Source organism: Acinonyx jubatus, chromosome C1, assembly GCF_027475565.1.
Source record: "Acinonyx jubatus isolate Ajub_Pintada_27869175 chromosome C1, VMU_Ajub_asm_v1.0, whole genome shotgun sequence".
Taxonomy (NCBI): Eukaryota; Metazoa; Chordata; class Mammalia; order Carnivora; family Felidae; genus Acinonyx; species Acinonyx jubatus.
In genome coordinates, this window is record NC_069381.1 from 54,253,559 (window position 1) to 54,272,640 (window position 19,082).

General features: G+C 40.2%; 1 protein-coding gene across 1 annotated transcript in view; it reads left to right on the forward strand.

The window, feature by feature from the left end:
- The first annotated feature begins 371 nt into the window (after positions 1-371).
- Positions 372-19,082, forward strand: part of SGIP1 (SH3GL interacting endocytic adaptor 1) — a 200,216-nt gene continuing 181,505 nt past the window's right edge. The window contains exon 1 of the mRNA XM_027058950.2: positions 372-720. Within this exon, the coding sequence (XP_026914751.1) occupies positions 711-720 (10 nt within the window). The 5' untranslated portion in view covers positions 372-710. The remainder of the gene's footprint in view (positions 721-19,082) is intronic.

A 19,082-nucleotide genomic window follows, 5' to 3' on the forward strand; every position in this document is an offset into this window, starting at 1 on the left:
CACGGACGTGTGCGGAGGCCACAGACAGTAACATTTGAAAATGTGGAATTCCTTCAGGGCAAAAGGAGACGGGGATGGAAGCTTAGAAGTGTGCAGCTAAGACATCAGACTGCAGGGAATTAAGTTTTTCTTAAAAAAAAAAAAAATCCCCTCCGCAGAGAGCCACTTAGGTGCTCCTTTCATGCCCGAGTCCCCGTTAAGGTGCCAGCGTCTGATAATTAATCTCGGGTACCCAGCCGCTGCAATAGGCTTAAGAAGACGAAGAGGAGGGGCGGGGAAGTGCGTCACCAGGTGGGGAAGGGGCTGTGCGTTGGGTGCCAAGCGGGAGGGGTGGGGGTGGAGGGGAATAGGGACGGAAAATAGGTTCTGTGTGCTCTCCCGGGGTATTGTGTCAGGAGATGCAGGCTGGCTACCATGTGACGCGGTCCAGAGCTGAAGGGATTGGCCGAGGCAGCGCAGGCGGTGCAGCTCGGCCGGCTTGCTGTTCCTCTCCCTTTCTCTCGCAGCATCTTCCTGGGAGCCTGTAGGTGAAGCAGCACCAGCAGCATCCATGGCCTATCTTTGGGGTTAACATTTGTCTCATTTGGCTTCAGCAGTGGACGGAGCAGACCTCTCGGCAGCAGCGTCGTGAGGACTTAGCTGGGACCTGGAATCGTATCCTCCTGTGTTTTTCAGACTCCTTGGAAATTAAGGAATGCAATTCTGCCACCATGATGGAAGGTAGGATGCTTTCTGCTGTGGTTGACTGGCTTCAGGCAAGGTTTGGGCAGAACAGCGTTGAAGAATGCGTGCAGCCTGTGTCGGTGGCTGGTCTAGAACCTGGTTGCCAGGATTTGCAAGCAGAAATGCTGCAGTTTGCTTGCAGGGGACCAGGGCTCAGACTAATGGAATCAAACCACAAGGCTTCTGTTTAGCTCAGAACCTACAGAGCTCCCAGCTCTTTTGAGAGGAAACAAAACAAAACAAAACAAAACAAAACAAAACAAAAAAACTAAAGTGCATCCAGGGAGCTGAGATAGAGCTAAGAAAGCTTGCAGAGCAAATAAGTTGGGAGAGAAGATAAGGTTTTCTGCTCTGGGTTCCTGGGACTACACTGATTAAACATTTACAATGGAAACTTGTTTTCTGAAATTGACATTAGATAGGAGAGGTCATTGACTGAGTTATCCATGCTGTCATTTTCAGTGAACTGTTTAAAAAATTTTTTCTTAATTTTTGTAAGATATTTTTATCTCTGCAATTTACATCTTATTGTTGGGGTGAGAGGTGCAGCAAATTTGGTCCATAAACTATAGTTATATGGGGATGCCATTGCAACAGAATGAGCAATATGAGGAAAGTATCTGCACCTCTTAGCCCTGGGTCCAGGGTGTTATCAGGTTAAAAAAAAGAATTTTGTGCTTCCTAAATGCATTCCATGCAATGATTCTTAGCCAAGCTCCAAATGATTACTTACTGATTACCTTTCTGCATTCAATATTGAGTATAAGAAGGAACTTTCCCTGGGGAGATGTTGTTTAAACTATATTTTGTTCTGCTAAATTACCCTTCCAAGCCTGAGATAGTGACAGCCAAGGTTGCCTCAAAAAAGCACCAAGCTGATTAAGAAAGAAGCAGGCAGCCCTACCCCGGCTTTGATTTTGTTTTCACACTACAGGATGGTGCAAAACTCCTGGCCTTTCCTAAGATGACAGGCAGAAATTTGTCCCCAGCCTGGATTTCACAATGCAGAATCGAGTGCATAATGGGTCTCAAATCAGCCATGAAAATGGCAGAGAGGCCACCTCTTAAAGCCAAGGTCTGTCCTACAGATTTTAAACATTCCTTAGAAATTTACCAAAATGGAATAAGAGGAGGATGGTTTCAAAAAGCAGTCGTGTAGCCTGCACTAATTTGGCAGAAATGAATTCTTTTTGCTCTCTCTGTTATCACGTCAAAAACTGTTAATGTAATTTTGGGGAGTGAAGAATTCTACAGTCATGGCCCACAGATTTTAGAAAATAGCTTTAAAAGAGAGATTGGGTATCGTTTTATTATGGAGCCTGGTCTCAAGCTAGTTCTTTAAAATACTGGTCTAAATAAACTGAGATTACTAATGCTCTAAGATTAAATCATTTTCATTAATTCAAAATGAATTTAATCTTTGAATAACAAGACAAGACGAACAGAAAGTGTATTACTGATACACTTTTCAATTTAAACTCAGGTGGATTACCCTCTTCAGAAACAAAAACAAAAACAAAAACAAATCTTGTCTACAGAGGTACTGTATTTCTCCAGCTAAATTTCAGTTGCAGTATCTCTTAAAAAGAAATCTGCATACCTTCTGATTAGGTTTGAATCTTACACATGAGAGTGGAAGATCATTCATTTTTACTTCTTGCTTTGCAAACTATGGAGTTCAAGCGTCCTTTTTGAAGGAAGTCGTATTTATTGATGCTCGTTAATGACTCTCCTGGAAATATTGTCTATTTTGCCATCCCAGAATGTCCGTTCAAAGCCCTATGATAAGCTTATCTGAGCTGCCTAAACTGAAATGAGAACTGTAACAAAGATGTGTGTAGGAGCTGAATTAGCGCTATTGCTCTGGGTTTGCCAGATTGATCTAATGAAGGATGTTATCTTAGCACTGTTGTGAATTAGAGGTGACACTATGGATCCCTTCCATCAGATCCCTGCAAAAGGAAATGGACAAATGTTCCCATTGGCTTCAAAATTTACATGAAACTAATAATTTGTATCTACCCACGTTTCCTACCTAAATGCTTTTCAAGACTTATTATCTTAATGGTTCCTGACCTTAGAAAGGCAGGTAGGAATCTTAACCAGAAATCAATTTGCCCGGCAATAGCATTTCCACTTAGTTGCCAGTCTTTTTGGCAATATATGCATGTTTCTGATACTGCATCCCAGAATTTCACCTCCAAATAGCTCTTATTCTGAAGATGTGGCATAGCAGTTATCATATCCATTAATTCACCCCTAGAGGAAGTTAGGTTGTTCCATCTATCACAATAACCTTGGAAAGATAAGGAACCCCCTAAAAGTCACCCTAAATCCTGTCATGGAAGCCCTCTGCTGAAACATCAGTGGGCTCTGAGAATGTGTCACCCAACATTAAGATAGTTAAAATTGTGTCTCTCCTCAACTAGTACCTGTCACACACACACACACACACACACACACACACACACACACACACAGAGTTACACACATGTAGTCGTCAACACTACATTATTAACACTACATTATCAACACTAATTATTAAGAAAGGGAGAGACCCTACATTTACATTGTGTATGTATATATATTTCTATATTCACCAGAGTCTGTTAGTCTGCTGCTCAGGAAAGCATGGCCATGGCAACTTTTCAAAGCCACTTCTCTACTTTGTGTAAAACAGGAGTAAACAAATAGTCTTCAGAATGGCTCATAGTTTAGGTTTGTGTTCTTGTTTTGAGGGAACAAGATATGAGCTCCATTCATCCAATGCCTATTAGAAATTCTGGTCATAGATGAGGAACATTACTACCTCCACAGTGATACTAATGTCATATAAGGTAGTGAAGTAATTCTGCAGGGGCCTCCAACATGTTACCAGTAGTTTGTGGCCCCATGATTCCTTTCAAATATTTTTATTTAAAAACATGCATTTTAATTTTATATTTGATTCATTGATTCCTGCAGTCTTTATTTTTCGGCAGTGGTTGGTATTGAGTTGTGTCTTTCCTAAAGTATGCCACGTGATATGGAGCCTTCCATGGTATGAATGTGAAGGGAAGGAGGGTGAGCAAAGGGAGTTATTTGCTTAAAGGCACATGCATGGGTTAAGCTTACAATGCGGTCTATGTGGTTTGGGCAGCTCATCAAGGATTCTGTTGTTTTCACATATTATTATTAAAGTTTGAAAATACCATTTTAGCTACCCCTTCCAAGATAAGTGAAGCTAAGTCAGGGTTTCTTAGGAAGTCTGTTTACTTGTAGGGCAGCCTGGGAAGTTGTCCCTTGTCTTGAAGAACTGCACCAAAAGTACTTGTTTTTAGTTCCATGGTCAGGTTCTTAGGTACTGTACTGGAAGGATAAATGTTTGGGCACCAGTGGTTTCATCCTGTATAACAATTTTTGAGATTAACAAGCATATTGTTAATGGCTTACTGGATATAATTGATTTAATAAATTTTATTATATTTACTATTCACAATAACCTGTGAATAAGTGTATTCTGCATGCAGTAGTTTTGGTGTTCTTTTTCTAAATTGGAAAAATAAAAAATAATACTTTGAGGCAGAAAAATGGCAGAATGGAATTTGAACCCAACTTTGTGTTTTTTAAATCAATTCAAGGCCTAATAGATGGTATAAAATGAATGAGATTCCTTTATTATGTCAAATATCTATCTATATCTATCTATCTATATCTATCTATCTATATCTATCTATCTATCTATCTATCTATCTATCTATCTATCTATCTTGCCTCCTTGAATTGTAGAGGAAAAACAATGAACCAGCATCATCACCTGGCTGTTTTGCCCCCAGCGTGTTTACCTCAGAAAACATAATACACATTTTTCCTGAATTCTCATAAATAGAGATGAGAGTTTTCTGGGCCCAAGTTCATTTAACAACAAAGCTCATATTTTTGACCCCTCATAACATTTCAATAGGAACCATTTTAAAATTTGTATCAAGATGGGCATCGTAACCTAATTGAAAACTAGGACTTGATTTCTTTTGTGGTATATTCTGTCTCTCTTTTTTTTAAATATGAATACTCACAGGACCATGCCTTTTAATTCCTCATTATTGCCTTTTATCTCCAAAATTATTCTTTAGACAATTTTGAACAATTGTAGATTAATTGAGCTTCTGTTGTTGCAATGAACCTTATAATAGTAAAGATTTTTTTTTTCTCCGTCTAGAAATAGAGTTTTATTTATTTGGAAAATTCTCTGATGTGATCAAAAAGGAACAAAACATTTTCAAGCTGGAACTATTCATTTTCTAGTTAGCTAAGAAGTTTTAAAGGGAATTCTCTTAATTTCCCAGAAATAGTGAAGTTATTTTGGAAAATCTTAAGCATGCATATGAGATTCTAATACATGGACTATCGTTCATGTAATTTCTCTCCTTCCTCAAGGTTCGGTGTTAGAAAGGGCCTTCTTATATGCATAAGTTCCCATACAACTCCAGGGATCAACTTTAAATCTCTACAAAGAATATGCAGCTTTAAAACAATTATCTTAGCTAAACCATTCTAGAAGACTGGGTAAATCTTTCTGTTGGATTTGACCCATACGTTATCCATGTTTCAAATAAACAAATTGCAGGAAGTCACCAGCTCACAGCTTTTATGTTCCTGAAAGTTTGTTTATGAATTGCTTACTTGAAACAAATTTTCCCATAGGGATAATGATATATATGATGATGAGATTCCCACACTGGTCCTTCAAAGGCTATTGACCCATTAGCTAGTTGAAATACTAAATATTTGCAATGAAATGTGTGAAGAAGAGTACTGATACTGCAGTAAGTAGCCAGAAGAGAACCATGGAATTAAATGTGTTTTCAATTTTAAATGTTGCTATTTGTAAAAAGGAAGGTCTAATTAGAGGACAAAGAGATGGAGAGAGAATTTGAAGGTAGTTTTTAGGTATATTTTCAGAAGTTTTAGAGACTTATGAAACTGGATTTTCAATTATGTTCAATTTTACTTCCATACTTGTGGTTTACTTTTTCTCAATTCAACTTTATCATATATACTGCTGTTGAACTGTGATTAATTTCATTATGGAAACTCACAAATGGAGTTAATAAAGGGAGAGAGAATTTACTGAGATGATGGTACAGGAGTTGAAAGGGAGAAAACGCTTAAGGGATTATAACGGATTTGGGCTCACGTGTCTGAAAAAGTCCCTGAGGATAATGAACTGAATAAGGAGATAGACAGGAACAGGGGGCAGGATCCCCTTAAGGAGAAAGTGGGTGTGTGGCAGAGGGGCTGGGTCTAACCGATTTCTCTGCTGACTACCAAATATTTCTGCGGGCACAGAATGGTTTGCTTAGAGGGACAGGGCTCCTGGGGATGGAGCTTTAGGCTTGGAGAGGGGTCAGTCCCCTTTCTCGGAACATATATGCCATTTAAGTGTATCCACAGAATGTCACAAAGATACTTAGAATCTTTATTTAAATATCGTATATCATGTCACTTCCTTGTTGAGAAAAACTCCTCTATCTTCTCATTTCTGTTAAAATTCATTGCATACTGGAGACTACACACTCTGGCCCACTGTGCCTCTCCAAGCTCATTGCATGCCTTACCGCCACTCTCGGAGTGTTTAGAAAAAATGCTTTCCTGCCTCAGGGCTTTTGCTCTGCCTAGGACACTATTTTGCCAGTTCATGGAGTGACCGATTTTCTTGTGGTCCTAGCAAAACTGCCACCTTCTCAGGAGGGCTTCCCTACCATCTTGTCATCCGAAGCTCTCAAACACACAACCTGGGCCACTGAGTGCATCCTAGTCTACCCTCTCTCCTCAGAGATGTATTTATGATTCATCATTATTTAATGGTGTATGGGCTGAATTTCTCAGAGCTAAGCTCCGCAAGGGCAGGAATCTGGTCTATCATATTCACCTCCTTATCTTTGGTTCTTGACACACACAGTGGACACTTGGTGTGTTTATTTATTGGATAAATGAGTAAAACCAGATATAAATGACTCCAGTGACTTCATATGGTACATTGTAAGGTATTATTTGGTGCATTATAGTGGATGTAAGAAAAATAAATACTCAAACTTGTTTTCTTGCTGGAGAAGCAACATGAAATGAGAAAAAGCAATGTATTATGAAGTAGGATATTGTGAGATACAGATAATACATTTTGAGAAGCAAAAGAAAAGAAATAGTCCATTTGACAATATATGCATGAGCTTGAATTATTTTGGTGATTAGCTCCAAAGAAATGATTTTATAATACAAAGAGGCAAGTTATAGCACAGCCATTCAAAGAAGTTCCCAGGATCACTGTTGTCAATATGCTGTACATATTTTTCCTTCTCTCTCTCCCTTCTGCTCTCCTTTATTTCTGCCTTTCGCTCTCCTCTTTCATTCTTCCACCCCATCTTTCTCTTCCTGGGCAGTCTTTGCTTTTCTCTGGTTTATGACCAAATCTGAAAATCCTGGCTCCTGGAGCTAGAGTTTGACTTGGAATTTGGCAAAGTATTTTTAAATAAATAAATGAATATAAATGAGTGTAATGTTGTATGATATATTTGTGCAAGCAGTGGCAGTGTCTTATGGTATATGAGGTTTTTCAAATGCCAAATTATTCCTGATCAGAGAATTCATTACTCTTGGAAACTCAGTATGGTCGTTGAATTTGTGCAGTGGATTGTTTTTGTAGAAAGAGCATGGACCCAGAAGTCAGACATGGGTTTGAGTCTTAAGTGTTGTGACTGGTTGGCTGTGTGCCTTGAAAAGGTTACTGTAACTTCCTGGGGTTCTGTTTGCTTGCAAACAAAATAAGAGAATTGATCTGCCTACCTCTAGAACTTCTAGCTCTAAGAGTTTCTGGCATTCATTGAATGGTTTGGAGTCTCCATTCTTACTGTCTCCAAGGTTTACACTGAATGATTGACCCCTTTTCCTCCCATCTCAAAATATACTTGTCCCTAACACAAACGTAATTGAAATGTATTACTATCTTCCTTTTGTTGGATACTCCTCCTCCTTTGTTGGATGCTGCTCCTCGCACGTATGCCACAAGTTGGTCTTGCACCTTTAAGGTACCGGAAGACAAAAGTGCAGTTATGCAACCCTTTTCTATAGCCCCTAGCATAGAACTACTTGCCGTGTACTCATCAGAAATCGCATGAATTATATGAATGCATACTAGGTGTTCGGCCCTGTTCCACATGCTAGAGGTTCAATAGTGAACAATAGATACAAAGTCCTGCCTATGTGGACCTTCCTTTTAGTGCGGGAGAGATAGGAAATAAAATGAAACACAGAGTACATTTGATGGGGATAAGAACTTTGGAGAAGAATGGAGTGGAGAAAGGGGATGGAGGAAGTAGTGGAAGGAGTGGGGTGGAGAGGGTTGCTATCGTAAATAAGGTGGTAATGGATGGCCTCACTGAGAAGCCATATAAGCACAGACTTGAAGGAGCAGAGGCAGTGAGCAGCCATTTAATTATTTGGAGGAACAATCCAATGTGGAAGGAGGAAGAGCATGTGCAAAGGCCTCAGAATATGGGCAGACCAGCAAGGATAGGGAGGGAGATGTTCAAGAGAGGGACTTAGGGGTAATATATATAAGTAGACACTCGTGAATCTTCAGTGGTAGTAAGGCCTGCTTCCTTCTGCATTAGTCACCATGAGCCTGTGTTATCCATGTGTCTAGTGACAGGTAGGAATTCAGAAGCCTGGCATTCTGACACTGGTTTTGTGGTGCTTCTTGGACTCATTCTTTCCACATATTAAAGTAAATGGGTGAATATCATGCTCTTACCTTAGCTCATGGTTCCAAGCCCAGAGTTAGAGCTGAGTGTTCAGCTCCAACTTTAGGCTTGAACGTTTCCACACAAGAGAAATGGTCCCATGACAAGGGTGACCACGGAATCAAAATCACATATCAGTTCAGAAATGTTTGACTATATACAAAAGACCATCATTTGTATTTTTTGTTCATATCAACTCCTTCTTTTAATCGAGACTAGTATTTTAGGATTTTTAAAAAGAACCATGCAGAGTGACTCATGGTACATATCTTTAACAAACAGTATAATGAGTAAAATATTGTGCTCACTTAGGACATTGTCATAAGATTATATGACATTTGCATACACTTCAAACTTTCCAAAATGCTTCATTTATTCGGCAGATAAATCAGGAGCTTTTTTCTTAGTTTCAGGTATTCTAGGCACTATGAATATGACAGGCGAAAAAAGGCAGCTGTCGTCTCTGTCCTCAGAAGCTTAGGGTCCAGTACAATGTTGTCACACACTGTTGTACATATGCTTTTTATTCTTACATCATCCCTGTGTGGTAGGAAGAATAGGTATTACCACCCTTATTTCAAATAGAAAGAAAGTAGAGCCCAATGATATTAAGTGACTTGCTTAAGGTGACCATCTTACCAAGTGGCAGAACCAGCATTTATTTACTATGCTTGACTCTTACCTGCTCACACCTGAAATTGTTTGGCCTGGGTCTCTGGCTGACAAGCAAACAACAGATTGACTAGATTGGACACAGTATTTCAAAAGCCTTCTTCAGTACTAAGCAGAGTAATTTTATCAGCAGGTTATGATCATTCAGATCAGCCATCAGCTTGAAGAAGGTCACCTAACCCAGAAGTGTTTCATCCCAGTGGGCTCCTTTCAGTGACCCTCACTGGTTTTCCAAAATTTTATGATGAGGAGGGAAATGTGATATCAACCAGCCAGCAGACTCTAAACTTTCACAGCTTACCTTCTACACAACGTTTTATCAAAAAGCTTGGCTCCCGCTATGAACAAAAGCCCTTTCTCCCTGAGAAGGACAGTTCGGTGTTCACTGACATTCTGTGAAAGCCTTGACCATTATCAGGAAAACATGATGGTGTGTGCTGCCATTGAAGATTAACCAATCTAGTCCAACCTCATTTTACAGCTGAGGAAACCAAAACCAAATGAAATAACTTACCCAAGGATTTTTATTCTCTCCGTAAGAGGACATGTCAAAGTTGATTTTTTTTTTTTTTTAGTAATGATTCCAAAAATGTGAATAGACAAAGACTTGGAACCCATGGTGTCTTTCACATTCAAAGGTGCTGAGACTGGTTGGGTGACTGCCCAAAGACACACAAATGAATGTGTCCCCAGGGTACACACACAATGTGGCCATTTATAGCTCTTCTCCTGTGCTTCCATGTCTCATGCATCTGATGTCAATGAGTCAGCGCTGTGTCGAGGGAAGAACCAGGACTTGAAGGGGCTGGATCTCCTGACTAGTTCTGTGACCTTGAGTGAGTTCTGGAACTGCTTTGGCCTCTGCATCCCCATTTGTAAGGTGGGAATAATGCCGGCTCCCTACCTCGTAGGGTCATTGTGAAGATCAAATGAGATAATAAATATGAAAACATCTGCAGAAGTGTGGTGCGTATGCCAGTTAGTTTCTCAGATCATTCTCTCTCAGATTGATTATTACATGTGGTTTCTTAGCATTCAGGGGCTAGGTATTCCTGCTTGCTGTTTTACTTCTCAAGTAGATTATCGCTGCACCCTCTTTTGCAGATAGGCCTACAGATTTCTCTCCTCTCTTCACCATACTGTTAATTACTAGCATATTCTATATCACCCTCGATTCTCGATGTCCACGGGCTACGCTACCCCTTTCTTGACCATGGAAGACATCACAACCAATCTCATCCATTTTTTTCTTTTTAAAAAAAATTTTTTTTAACGTTTATTTATTTTTGAGACAGAGAGAGACAGAGCATGAACGGGGGAGGGTCAGAGAGAGAGGGAGACACAGACTCTGAAACAGGCTCCAGGCTCTGAGCCATCAGCACAGAGCCTGACGCGGGGCTTGAACTCACAAACCGCGAGATCATGACCTGAGCCCCTCATCCATTTTTTTCTATCTCAACATCTATCTCAGTGTCTATCTCAACATCATATACTGGGCTGCCCCTGCCAGTTGTTTGGAATTGGCACATGAGATGATATCACACTGCTTTCCCTACCACGGGCAGTTTCCCAAAGTCGAAAAACAATGACTAAAACAGGAATGTAGGTGGTCTCGCTGTGCAGTCAGCCTTTACAGATGCCCTTAGTGTATCACTGAAAAATGACATGTGAAAAATTGCTCATAGCACTAGGTATGGTAGCAGTGGTAGAAAATGGTCTGCAAGCCCTATAACAGGTAGGACCCTACTCCTGTTCTATAGACTCTAATCAGCAAGTTTTTCTTAGCGTCTTTGTTTCTCCAATTCAAAGAACTGTGACTACCAGGTAGCTAAGCCACAGTCAGTGTTTGGATTCACTCCTGATTTCTCCTTCCTGCTTGCCTCACAACAGTAGGCCCTTTAGAGCTGTGGATTATCATTCCTAAAAGATCTTGGCTCTCTCCCTTTCATCCTCTGCTACCACCCCTGATCAGACTTTGGTGCTTCCAATCCATGCTTCTCACAGCCATCAAAGACATCACTTTCCCCCACTTGCCTTTGATTATTCCCATGCTTCTAAGACGAAGTGCAAATGCCCTGGTGTGCGGCATAACACTTTCATACACAGGCTGCCTTATCTGCTCATATCCCACTGTGCCAGCCAGACGGGGAGCTCCTTGTCCTTCTCTTTCCCTTGTATATGCTCTTCTTTCCCTTTTCTGCAAGGTCGCGGTCTGTTCTGATCACTCAAGGTCAGACAGAAGTGCCCCTCTTCAATGAAGCCTCACACATTCCCCCACTTTGAGAGTGAGGTGCTCCCTGAGCTCAGTTAGCTCTTGGTTCTTGCCCCTCAAAGCCACATATCAGAAGGTTTAAGAGCACTGGCTTTGGAGTCAGAATGACCTAAGTGAAACCTCATGTATGTGACCTTGGGAAGCTAATGCACCTGCTTCCTCATCTAGAAAATGGAAGTGATAATAACAGTTAACTTTCTGACGGGTAATTTGAGCACATGAGGTCATAAGGATTAAACCAGAAAGGGCACTTATAGCCAGTGAGTTCTCCAGAGATACAGGACCAATAGGTTAAGAGGGAGAGGGAGAGCAAGAAAGAGAGAGTCAGAAGGAGAAACGGAAAGGGTGAGGGAGAGGGACAGGGAGAAGGAAAGAGAGAGACAGAGACAGAGGGAGAAAGATATTTTTAAGGAACTGGTTCACTTGATTGTGGGGCCTGGCATTGCAAGTCTAGAATCCATAGATCAGACTGGCAGGTAGGGGTTGATGCTGCAGTCTTGAGGTAAAGTGTTAAGCTCTCAATAAATCGTAGCTGCTATTTTCTGTTATATACCTACCTTGTTTGTTCCTCCCCCAAGAACCAAGGACTCCTCCAGAGCAAGGACTGTGTCTCATTCAATTTTGTATTCTTAATGTGTGGCATGTGTAAGTGCTCAATAAAAATCCAGTGAATGCATGAATGCTATTGAGGGATCACATTTGGGGGGAAATATGCAATATTTGGCCCATAGTAAAGATGTATGAAATGTTACTCGGTTGGGAACATTGAAGGCACCAGTATGGTTCCTGGATGCCAGGCAGTCCCCAGGACTGTGAGCCCCCACCTCTCCCCAGAGCACCCATCTGCTGTGTAGGGTCACTCTGGCGGAGAGCCACATTCTGGTTCAGGAGCATGCAGTTGATCTAGTATCTCACACAATCTGCCTGACTGCTTTAATTGTTTTGCTTTCGTTTTGAGAGAGACCAGGTTTCATTGTAGAAAACTCAGAAAATAGGAAGATAACAAAGAAGAAATTGAAATGACCGATTATCGCATTATTATGGAATAATGAACCGCAGTTTGGCGAGTGTAGAACATGGACTTTGGGGACAATCTGAGGCTCTTCAAGCCTCAGCGATATTAGCGGTCAAGAGGGTGAAATAACACCTTCCTCATAAGACGTGGGGAAATTAAATAAGGTAACATATGGACTTCACTTGGCATTTACCTGGCTTATTAAGTAAGCACTCAATGAATGCTAGCTCTTAATAGCTTTACATGCAAAACCAATATTTATGTCATAGAACCCAATTTGACCTGTACATGTATACGCATACATGTGTATATGTACACACACAGACAGACACAGCTTTCACAATTGACATTAGATTATAACCACTGTCCTAGGCAGTGTGTATATTTGTTAAGAGTGTAGGATCTGGAAGCAAACTTCCCGGCTGCAACCCTTGACCTCTGTACGCTTGCCAACTGTGTCAGTTTAGGCATCTCATTTACGCGCTTTGTGCTTCAGTTTCTTCTCCTGTATGACATAATCCCTATCTGGAAAGGCTGTGATAGGATTAGATGAACTTAATATATTGTACATAGTTATTATTATTTTTATAACATATAATATATATGTGGTATATAATATACATAAAGAACAGTATTTGGCACGGAGTAAACGCTCAGTCAAGAAACGTTAGCTATCATTATCATCCCCCTGAAGTAGTCTCCAAAAGCATTATTTTTACCGGTTGTGGAATGTGCCGTTGCATCACAATTTATGTTATGATTTCCCTGTTGTCAGACATGTAGACTGTTAGCTGGAGCTTGATGTGTATGTTGAGCTAGAATGGCTCATATTAATGAGTCATGTGGTGTGTCGTGAATTCTTCATTTTCATTTGATAAGAGAGCCCTGTGAGGTGGTAGGAGCTCTGCATTAGGTTCCAGTCCTGACACTGCTCCAGCCAACTGCGTGACTTTGGACAAGTCATTTAACACTGGGGAGAGAAAGCAAAGTAGTAGAAAGAGAAATTGATTTTAATTCAAAAAATTCTACCATCTCCTGGCACCGCTCTTTATTAGCTATGAGGATGAGGCCAAAAATTTACCAGGTGGGTAGGAATTGATTTTTTATGTCCTCTTTGAAAGTCCTGGCTGTATATTTCAGGCAAGTCCCCATCTCTTCTATTTTCCCATCTGTGGGATCGCAAATGAGTTTCCCTGCCTTTGTCACTTGGTTGTAAATATCAAAGCACAAAATATATGTGAAAGTACTTTTAAAAGCAGTAAATTTACATGTAAATATAAAGTAATATTAGGGCTGTTGTTATGTTGAGTATCTTGGAAACTGTTTTCAAATTCACATTAGGTTAAATAAGTTGGAAGGTGCTAACCAGTTTTCAAATGCCCAGCTCTTATTACAAGGCTTTCTGGATGTATCCCCACTACAGTTAACTGTTCTCTCAGTAACTTCCACCCTTCACGCATACAAATGATTTTCTTCATTCCTGGATACTAGGAATGCACACCTTTCCTCATTTGATGAATTATTTATTTGAATGGGAAAAGCTACATAGAATTTTGTGAAACCGGGTAAAAATAATGTTTCTAATAATGAATATGCAGTGGAACAATTTAAAATGCATTTTAAAGTGTGTTTGAATGAAATCTATCTTGGCCTAGTTGCAAAACCAAATATAGTTCCGTATATAATCTCAGCAAGGTCTAATCCGTGCAATCTAATTGCCAGATCAAATTACGTAATCTGGATTTCTTGTGTTTTCCGCCATCTTCTATCTTTGTGGCAACCCACTTCACGCTGGCAGATTGAAGAGTAGAGATTTTTGCTGCCTTGATGAATTTTGGCTAAGATACAGAGGAAGTTTTTCAGTGGCAGTGAAATGCTGTGAGCTAGCCATGGTTCTAGATGTGAGATACAAGTGAGCAAAACACCTAGAACCCTTGCTCTCCTGGAGATTGCATCCGACTCTGAGGAAACAAGACTCACAAACCAAATGAATAAACAAGATAATTTCAGATGGTGGTAAAATCAATGAAAAAAAAAAAGACAGAATCATGAAAAGAGTGGGAGTCGTGGTGAAAGCTGTTTTAGGTGGTCAGGGAAGGCATGTAAGCTAACCCTTCTTCACGAGGTGACGTGAGAAGATCTGGGAGCAGAGTATTTCAGGAGTGAGAACTGCTGGGGCCAAAAAACTGCCTGGAACTTGGTAAAGCTCAAGGAACAAAAGAAAAGCTAATGTGGCTGGAGACCAGTGAAGGGAGGGGAGGGAAGCAGGAGAGAAGGAGGGCAAGATTCAGATCAAGCAGGGCTGTGTGGGCAATGGAGATGGATCTGGAATTGGTTGGGAGGCAATGGAAAGTCACTGGAGGGGTTTAAGGAGAAGTCGTATTTCCATTTGCATCTTTAAACAATTACTTGGGATGTTGGATGGACTTGAATAGCTACAGATGGCCTTCTGGTTTTTTTTGTTTTTTTTTTTTAATGTTGTTTTGAGAGGAGGTTGTCTTGAATCTGTGTTTGAGTAATAACTACTCTGACTTTATTTAATTGTTATGTTAATTTTCTGGAAAGCTAAGAGAGATTGAAAGGGATTGTGGTGCCCTTCCCCTAAGCCACTCAGCACTGTCACTGCTGAGGTCTGAGGGCTCAGGGGATGGTTTAATTGAGCTATTGAATGAACTCTGTTTCTAACCCAAATGGTTCTGATGTTAGATTTTTTCAGAGGCATGATGACAGGTAAAAACGATGAAAATCTTAGAATATATCATGTGCTTTTTTTCTCATGTACTTGTTTTTAAATGGCTTTGAAGCACTTCAATTATTTGATAGTCATTTTGATACTGAATCAGCCAGTTTATTAGGCTGGCTTTCATCACTGAAGCTCTTTCCCTCTAAGCCAGATGGAAAAGATAGAAGTACGTAAGAGATCTTGCTGTTGACAGAGGTTGACCTCTCCGTGTTCCATTTTTCTCCACAAATTTTTCGATTAAAACCTGTGTCTTCGCTAAATTCCATTCAAAGAGACCCCTACTGTCTCTCATAACGAAGCTCCCCTCCTCCTACCTCCAGGGGCTCAATCTATTCTCTGAAATGTATTCGTAACCCAGAGGAAAATATATGAAGCTTCCTGTAGGTGGGACTTGTTCCTGTTCCATTCTTCTTTATACCAAAGACTCTGTTTTTCTTTTCTAATTACCTCTACGATATAGGAGATAAGTGTTCAGGCTTAGAAGTCAAAACAGACCTGGGTTCAAGTCCTGCCTCAGCAACTTACTGGCTGTTTGCATTTGGGCAAACCTGAGTTTCAGGTTGTGTTTGTTGATTGTTTCTTTCTTTCTTAGCTTTTTAATCTATCATGAATTTACAAGATTTTCAGCAAGTATTTATTAAGGCTCCAAACATTGTGCTAGGTGTTAGGTGTTCAGTGCATATGGTAAGTAAACATGAACACAGGTCTTGTGGACCCTACAGAATAGTGACAAAGACACTAAATTAATACAGATAAATAAATTATTATAAATGAACAAAATGCTATAAAGGAAGCACTGAATCAGATTCTCAAAGAGCTTTTTAAATATGGGACCTAACCTGATAAGGTGAGGGTAAGTTAGAATTGTTGTAAGCATCATACGACACTTTGCTTTTAACATATGGTAGTTCCCCCTTTGCTGTGGGTTTGCTTTTGGTGGTTTTAGTTACCCACGGTCAAACAGTCAACAGATGATCTGCCTTCTGACCTTCAGAATGTCAGTAGTAGCCTAACACTACGTTACAGAGCCTACAGAGCTTACGTCACTCACCTCGCTTCATCATCACGTAGACGTTTTATCATCTCACATCATCACAAGAAGAGTGAGTATTGTGCAGTAAGATATTTTGAAAGAGAGACCACATTCACGTGGCTTTTATTATAGCATGTTCTTACAATTGCTCTATTTTTATTGTTGCCAATCTCTTACTGTGCCTACTTTATAAATTAAAATTTATCATAGGTATGTATATGTATGGAAAACAGTAATTACAGGTTTCTTCGGTACTATCTGTAGTTTCAGGCATCCACTTGGGGGTTTGGGAAGGTATGCCCCATGGATGAGAGCGGACTACTGTATGTCCTTTGTGTTCAGTTGATCATAGCTATTGTTATCGTTATTGTTATTATTGCTGTGGCCACTGTTGATATTACACACACCCCATGCTTGTATATATTGGATGCAGTGAGCTTTCCCAGAACTTGTTACATGGTGCTCCAAAAATGTCTGTTGACTGTGTTCTTGATTAGTTGCCTAGAACTGTTCTACATCTGTGCTCCCTGACTCCTGCCAGCTTACTTCGTTTTTGACCTGGTATCTGAGTAGTTTCTGGGGCTGGCCACTCATATCTTGGATACCATCCATCTTTGACTCTCCCAGATTCCTTAGAAAGCTCCTAATCTTGATGCTCTATCTCCTACATGAATGCCAACCAAATCCCAATGTGGCAACTGCTATGTTGTTATGTTATGCTTCTGAAGGAGGACTCTTTAAGAAAACTTTCTGAAAGAAAAGAGAGTGCCTCCCTTTCTCTTGAAGCCCTTTAAAGAGCCCATTGCTACAACCACTCTGCAGTATAAGCACCTGTTCTGGTTGAATTATGACCCTGAAGGATTTTTCTTCCTGTTAGTTTTACAGTCTTTTTAAAAAAATTTTTTTTTAATGCTTATTTATTTTTGAGAGAGAGAGAGAGAGAGAGGGGCAGAGAGAGAGACACACATACGCAGAATTCAAAGCAGGCTCCAGGCTGTGAGCTGTCAGCACAGAGCCCGACATGGGGCTCGAACCCATGAACCATGAGATCATGACCTGAATGGAAGTCGGATGTGTAAGCAACCGAGCCACCCAGCCACCCCTACAGTCTTTTTTTTTTTATTTTTAATGTTTATTTTTGAGAGAGAGAGAGAGAAAGTGTGCATGAGTGGGGGAGGGGCAGAGAGAGGGAGGCTGTCAACACAGAGCCCAAAGTGGGGCTCGAACCCACAAACTGCAAGATCATGACCTGAGCCGAAGTCAGACGCTTAACTGACTGAGCCATCCAGACACCCCAGTTTTCCAGTCTTTTTTATTCATCATTGACCTAGAGGCAAGACCATAATAATCTTCAGACTTTTCCATTTCTCCATACCAAAGCTTGTGAAAATATGCTTTTTAAATTTTGATGTTGTGGGTGCATATGTGATACAAACATCTGTTCATGGTAAACTCTTGATTTTCCCAGCTGATTGGTGAGAGGAATAGCTCTTCAGGGTCATTACCTGTAAATCGCCTCTTCAACTGGAGTTTCTCATAACTGAGTTTAGTTCTTCCTGTTCTCCAGGTAGCTGCCCTAGAACTTACCAAAAGATGGCTGCCCCAGATCAACCCTAGGTCTCTGGATGTTGTATAATAAGAAATAGTGAGAATAACATTCTCCCTGAAATGTGCCATCATTTCTCTCTTTTTTAAAAGGTTTATTTATTTATTTATTTGTTTATTTATTTATTTATTTAAAGGTTTATTTATTTTGAGAGAGAGAGAGAGAGAGCATGAGTCGGGGAGGGACAGAAGGAGGGGGGGGCTAGAGAATATAAAGCAGCCTCTGCTCTGACAGCAGTGAGCCCAGTGCGGGGTTTGAATTCACGAACCATGAGATCATCACCTGAGCCGAAGTCAGACACTCAACTGAGCAAGTCAGATGCCCCACGCCAAAATAATTTCACTTAACAAGTAGGTGTAACTACTTCCCTCCCCAGGAGGAAGAAATGTTCAAGGAGGGCTCAGATTTATTAACGTAAAAACAGCTACCATTTCTTGAACTCCTGCTAGGTGCTGGAAACTGTTCTTAAATTCTCCATAGGCGTTTGTCTCATTTACAATTATTCTATGAGGTTACTAGCATGGTCATTATCTCCATTATGTCAATGAGAGAACGGAGAATCGGAGAGTTTATGACTTGCCCAAATATTTAGGACTTGTGCACTGATCTCTCTCTCAAACTTATGTTGTGAACCACTAAATAATACTGTCTCACATTTTACCTTTGAGAAATTAGATTGAAGATATTCCCAGGTAGGGGCAAAACAGTGACATCACCTGCACCACAACAATTGAAAGTTTGCAATAAGTAATACTGTGATGGCATGCTCACCTATCTCTTCTCACCATACAAATACTAAATTTGAGGAGATGCCTGTCCAGTTCTTGTAATACTATCAAACATCTGTAATACCTCATATACAAAGTTCCAGCTAATAAAGAACATGAGTAGATAATTATGGAAGTAACAAAACTATTATCCAGAATGCCTTTGTTTGGATTATTTTGTAATCCAATTGGCTTACAGTTTCTCACTCTTTATAGGTTTCTATGGCGTTGTATGTTAAAGCAAACTTTAATAAACTGTGTCGTATATTTCGGAGAAACTTGCAAAGCTCTCTTCAGCACTTAATGCACTTCTCCCATGCTAGACTGAGAAATCTATTTCCTTTTCTTGCTTAACAATCTATTGAGCACACCTCCTAGTTTCAGTTATCACAGAATTTTTATTTTATAGCATTTCAGAGGCAATTCAGTCATCAGCTGACCTTTGTTTCATATGAGAAATAAAGTCATTTTGA